General features: G+C 42.2%; 1 protein-coding gene across 1 annotated transcript; it reads left to right on the top strand.

Moving 5' to 3' along the window:
- The first annotated feature begins 777 nt into the window (after nt 1-777).
- On the top strand, nt 778-2,679 carry LOC129824285 (transcription factor HES-4-B-like). The gene is made up of 4 exons (XM_055883829.1): nt 778-1,146; nt 1,339-1,434; nt 1,554-1,641; nt 1,757-2,679. Exons 1-4 carry the CDS (start codon nt 1,039-1,041, stop codon nt 2,332-2,334), a joined length of 870 nt encoding a protein of 289 aa, XP_055739804.1. The 5' UTR covers nt 778-1,038; the 3' UTR covers nt 2,335-2,679.
- The last annotated feature ends 3,547 nt before the right edge of the window (nt 2,680-6,226 follow it).

Raw genomic sequence — 6,226 nt, 5'->3', positions numbered from 1 at the left:
ACCTAGCTCAGTTAGATTTGCATAAAGTGGACGCCTGCCATTGGTTTACTGCGTGCTGCTCCAAACCGTCTCGCGTGTCATTACAGCTGTTTTTCTCCTTAGAGTCACATACTGAAATGATAAACTATGCCATTGAAGTATTAAGGTATAGGTTTTACAATTTCCCCTTACATTTATCAAATACAAAGGCATATTTGCGTAAAATTTCCTTGAACATTAAAATAGTAGGCAAAACATGTATTTATTGGGTACTTTAGAATAAAGCCCACACACACTTTTTTGAATGTAGGCTATATTCGTACCTTCAAACACTTAAGAAAAAACGTTAAAGACTATTTAAAAATAATTGAAATGAAACATTCAAAACTCGGAATGATATGAATAAAACGCACGCTATTTATAGCAACATAATATTAAAAGCATGGTGAGGCTTTGTAGTTATATAGTATCTCAAAGCATCGAGAATCTTTGCGAACACAAAAAGCATACATTCTTGAAGGGTATGAAAAAGTTGGAAGCAAACCGCCAGCGCGTTCCCCCAATTCCCCTTATCACTTCACAGCCAGACCGACTGCACTCGCCGCTTTGTTGCCTGTCCCTCCAGGGCTGATTGAGCAGCGCGTGACTGACAGCCCGCGGGGGTGTTGTCCAATCAGCGGTCTGCCCCGCGCCCAATGGGTGAGTCCGCATGCCCATTGGCTGAGACGAGTGTGGGAAAGAATGCAGAGAGGGTTTCACACGAACTGGGAGCATGCGAACCACCTATAAGTACCGCTGGCGTGTGTCGGCGGTAGAGCAGACTCGACCTGCCCAACGGAGCCTGAACCTAAGCACGTTCTTATACTCCAATGACAGTTCGGTGATAACAAGTGATATAGCTGATCAGTGGGACTTGCTCACTTCTGCGTGACTATCGTAGGATATATTTCACACTGGTTACGATTTGATCTAAAGATAAGGGCGCAGTGATATTGCAACTTTTTTCCACCTTTTCCAACGTCTCCAAAAGGATATACCTTTTCTATAATTTAATCCGAAATGCCAGCCGACACCATGGAGAAGCAAACGGCATCCCCTATTGCTGGTGCCCCTGCAAATGGATCCCATACTCCAGACAAACCTAAGAATGCCAGCGAGCACAGAAAGGTAACGTTAGGCTAACTGTCTATAACAGTCGATGGATTTAAAATGAATCTGATATGCCTCCTAGGCTAACGTTGTTGCTAATTAAACTTTACCCAAGTAGGCTTACCAAATTGTACTTGTGAGATAAAAGAAAGGCTTTACACTCGGACTTATCCATGAACATGCAATTAATATGAAGCATTTATTTTGCAGTCCTCAAAGCCCATCATGGAGAAACGTCGGAGAGCGAGGATAAACGAAAGCCTTGGCCAACTCAAGACACTCATTCTCGATGCACTTAAAAAAGATGTAAGCCTAAATAATTGAAATGATTTAACAATTTAAAATCACTGTTACGTTCATTTTTCCTGGCATTTAATTTTGTGTCATTGCACGGCCTTTACCTTTTGCTATGTTGTTATCCACAGAGTTCTAGACATTCAAAATTGGAGAAAGCCGATATTCTGGAGATGACAGTGAAGCATTTACGAAATTTACAGCGTGTGCAGATGACTGGTAAGTTAAATTGCAAATATCTAATTTGACAACATCTACCCTACACTTTATTTAGAAGGGTTTTATATTTCCATCGAATATACACGATTTCTAATGTTCTCTCTTGTCTCGGCAGCGCTGTCAGCAGACACTACAGTCCTCAGTAAATACCGAGCGGGATTCAACGAATGCATGAACGAGGTCACTCGCTTCTTATCAACCAGCGAAGGAGTGAACACGGAGGTGAGGTCGCGGCTTCTCAACCACCTGTCTGGCTGCCTAGGGCAGTTGATTGCCATGAACTACCCCCAGCCAACCCCAAATCAGCAGGCCCACCTCGCGCAGCCCCTTCACGTTCAGCTACCCTCTACCTTGCCCAACAGTGCCTCTATGGGTTCCAAACTCAGCCCCACCGAAGCCATGTCACCTAAAGTCTTCGGCGGGTTCCAGCTTGTGCCCGCCACCGATGGACAGTTTGCTTTCCTGATTCCCAACCCTTCTTTCGCCTCAGCATCAACCCCGGTCATCCCTCTGTACGCTAACGCAGGTGTGCCTGTGACAGTCAACGCCAGCCCCGTCCATGGCAGCTCCGCGCCAGTAGTGGGATCCCCTGTCCATGGGATGACATCATTCATCGGTGTGCCTCAGGCGGTCAGCCCTGTTGGTGTCTGCACTGGTTCGGAGAGCAATGAGCCTGTTTGGCGACCCTGGTAGTTTGGTTGAAATGGACACTACAATAAAGAAGGTTATTTTTATGAAGTAAATAGTTCCGTTCTAGGGGACATCATTTCCTTTGTTGGACATGGTAAAAGTTTGTTTATTTATTGGCTGATTCCAACATTTGGATGTTGGTGATAAATATTGTGTCCATGCAATGGAAGATTTATTCAAATGTTTGTGATTAAGTACTTTTTATGGAACGATTTAGTTTTGTACAAAGTTGATATGGATTGTTATACCAAAGCTGTGTGTTTTTATATTGTTTGTCATTTTATGTTTGGAAATTGAAGTTGGACAATGGCCCATTGACCTAATAAATCAGTTTGAATAATTCAGAAATTAATAATTTTGTCTTTACTTCTATAACACACTTAGAGCATAGTTATATAGGCTTAGGATATATTTTTGTTTCTATAAGGCCCATGCGTAAAAGTTAATATTAAGTATATTTTGGGGATCCCAAGTGTCGCAGCGGACTAAGACACTGCATGTCAGTGCTAGAGGTGTCACTACAGACACCCTGGTTCGAATCCAGGCTGTATCACAACCGGCCCGGATTGGGAGTCCTATAGGTCGGTGCACAATTGGCCCAGCGTCAGGGTTTGGCCGGTGTAGGCCGTCATTGTAAATAAGAATTTGTTCTTAACTGACTTGCCTAGTTAAATAAAGGTTACTAAAAAAAGTGTCTTCTTGTTTAGTCTTGTGCGTAAAAGTTAAAATGGCCATTTGAAAGTCAGACATAGACCTACTTTTTTTCAGGGGTCTAGGCTCATATCAGAGCAGGCTTAAAGGGCCTACTAATAATTAGTAGTTCTATTATAGCCCAAAAACTAACCTGGAATCAAATCCCTAGTGAAATAGGATAGTAAAAAGTCCTGACATTTCACTTGTTTACACCTTTTCTCAAGTTTGGCGGGAAGTTAGTCATCCCAGTGTCCTCTAAAATGCAGAATGGGTTGGAAAGGCAATGGCGGGGGTGTATTTTTTATTTAGCAAAAAAGGTAATTAAACATTTGAAAGGGTTCTCATCCTGTATGCAGCGGGATCTTTAAGACATCTTAAATCCTATTCATGAGCCTGGGAAATGCGCTTTGGGGTTAAAGTCACTAACAGATTGCTTCACTGAAAGGAGAATATGGAAGAATCCTTGCTTTCTTTTGTGCAACCGATTGTTCAGTTATTTCCAAGGCATATCTGAATAGAAGGAAAACGAGCATAGAAAGAAAACGAGTTTCGTGCCTTGGCAGGTACATTTTATGGGATAGTGGAATTGATCAAAGCTGTTCTCCTGGACCCCATGACTTTGAATTGATTAAATACATTTTAAATTAGAAATGTCCTTTGAAGTATTGGGTTTATGCTCCAAATGATTTATGAATAAAACAAAGTAGGGTATACCTTAATCTCTCAATCCAATCACCCCGTCCCTCTCTCTCGCTTTCTCTCTCTCTCTCTCTCTCTCTCTCTCTCTCTCTCTCTTCCTCCCTCCCCATCAGAACTCCCTCTCCCCCTCTCTCTATGTTATCCCTGGCTGTAAACTTATCTTTCCAGGGAGTGCGCTCCGGAACTGGGGGATGTGTTGCTGTGGCAGGCGGCGTGGTGCTTGCCGTGTGTCAGCCACTTGCGGTCAGAGGGCCCCCTTTACTTGGGATTAGGTTACACCCTTGTGACCGCTGGTCAGAAAGGTTCCCCATGTAGTCAACAAACGCCAGTGCGAGCGCACACACAGTGCACACAGACCAAGATTATGTTCATAAAGGAATGAATGTGTGCAGCGTGCACTTTGTTGGACACAAAAAAATGGTCCTGGAGGCACATAAAAAGTTTTTAAATATAGCCTATAATAAAATTATTACCACACCCATTTTGCCAATTTGTAAATGTTCCCGGCTGGCTTTTCCAAGTTGCATAATGAGAAGATGTAATTTGTCGTTTGATAGATGACAACAATCATCAGTTTAGTATGTTGTTCATTTGTGTAGTTTATTTTAGAAATGTAACCTTTGGTACCCTGAGAATGACTCTAAAAATGGTATTCTGAAACTTCCAGCCAGCAGTGTATAAAAGGCTGCTTCTGCACAGAGGCATAATTCAAACACTAGTTGGCAGTGTGTGGGCTCTGCGGCTGTTTCATGTGCCTGCGTGTCTGAGTTAATAATTCAGAGATGCCTTCGTGGTGCTGAGGTCGTGAGAACCGAGTGAACTAGACTGCTTGTGGCTGGGCAGAGTGCCAATCAGTAAATCCCCACTGGCAGGCCAGGTTCTGCATTGGGCCACTCCGCCAAATCTCCGGAGGTGAGGTGGCTGACACGCGCATGCCTCCAAGAAGTGAGCATGGACTGGTGTAAACAGACGAGATTCTGGACTTAGCTAGAGAACACACCCACCCGCGCACCCCAGAGGCAGTTTACTGAGTCCTTCCTATTTTTATATGGCCATGATTTCAACAGCAGCTGCTATAACTAGGCAGGCCTATAGGCTATGTTATGTTTGTATATTGAGGGAGTTAAAGGGGAAGTTCAACATTTTTACATGTGGCCTTATTTTCATTCTTTCTGTGCTTCTTAGTTTATCGGTCAAACTGTTTTTTGTAATACATTTTGTTTCCTTATAGAGAAAATTGGTTGTCACATTTTGCTGAGTCATCACTTGCCACTGATTATAATGCAATATGCAAATACAGTGTACAAAACATTAGGAACATCTTCCTAATATTGAAGTGTACACCTTTTTGCCACCAGAATGGCCTCAATTTGTCCGGGGCATGGACTCTACAACGTGTCAAGCGTTCCACAGGGATGCTGGTCCATGTTTACTTTAGTGCTTCCCACAGTTGTGTCAAGTTGGCCTGATGTCTCTTGGGTGGCGGACCATTCTTTATACACACGGGAAACTGTTGAGCGTGAAAAACCCAGCACCGTTGCAGTTCTTGACACACTCAAACCGGTGCGCCTGCTGGCACCTACTACCATACAACCGTTCAAAGGCACTTTAGTCTTTTGTCTTGCCCATTCACCCTCTGAATGGCACACATACACAATCCATGTCTCAATTGCACCAAGGCTTAAAAATCATTCTTTAACCTGTCCCCTCCCCTTCATCTATACTGATTTGAAGTGGATTTAACAAGTGACATCAATAAGGGATCATAGCCTTCACCTGGATTCACCTGGTCAGTCTATGTCATAGAAAGAGCAAGTGTTCCTAATGTTCTGTACACTCAGTATATGTCTAAAGCATTTAAGAAAACACTAAAACACTCAACCAACTCATTTTACATCAGAATCTGAATGACGCATCTGCATAATTTTTTTTTCAATGTTTTCCATTGTGCCATAAATCCATGTTTGAATGATGCTGTTTATAACAACAATATGCAAATATGGATTTATGGGATAGTAAATACAAAATAAATAAAAACGTTTGCAGAGGTAATTTAGAATGGGATTCTGGTGAAATATGAGTGTTTTGGAGTGTTTTCTAACACATTTTCATAATGCATTGTAGTCATCGGCAAGTGATGAGGACACAAAAAAATGTAATCTTTGTAACGAAACAAAAAATTAAAATAACAGTTTGGGGATCAACTACAAGCAGAGAAAGCGTGAAAAGAAGGTCACATGGAAAGATTGATGAACTTCCCCAGAAAGCATCAAACTTTCATTAACAATATCAAATGTCACATATTATTCATGCTTTATTTACAATAAAACAGCAGCCAGTCTTAAATGCAAGTTTAAAAAAATAGGCCTACGCAGGAATTCACCCTATTTTTTTTGTGTGTGTTTAGTGATCAATAGCATTTTAATCGAGGATAGAGCTCGCTTCGGAAGTAGTACGATGGCGTCTCTTGGGAGATGATGCTATTGAAGGGGCAGGATTGCCT

This window comes from Salvelinus fontinalis, chromosome 2 (assembly GCF_029448725.1).
Source record: "Salvelinus fontinalis isolate EN_2023a chromosome 2, ASM2944872v1, whole genome shotgun sequence".
Classification (NCBI taxonomy): domain Eukaryota; kingdom Metazoa; phylum Chordata; class Actinopteri; order Salmoniformes; family Salmonidae; genus Salvelinus; species Salvelinus fontinalis.
The sequence above is the reverse complement of the archived record's forward strand: the minus strand, read 5'-3'. Positions and strand labels throughout refer to the sequence as shown.

What these genes read in the sequence shown, in the direction of transcription:
- LOC129824285 (XM_055883829.1), top strand. Translation starts at nt 1,039, where the DNA reads ATGCCAGCCGACACCATGGAGAAGCAAACGGCATCCCCTATTGCTGGT. An exon ending in ATGCCAGCGAGCACAGAAAG is followed by an intron (nt 1,147 to 1,338) that starts GTAACGTTAGGC and finishes TTTATTTTGCAG; the next exon opens with TCCTCAAAGCCCATCATGGA. An exon ending in ACAGCGTGTGCAGATGACTG is followed by an intron (nt 1,642 to 1,756) that starts GTAAGTTAAATT and finishes TTGTCTCGGCAG; the next exon opens with CGCTGTCAGCAGACACTACA.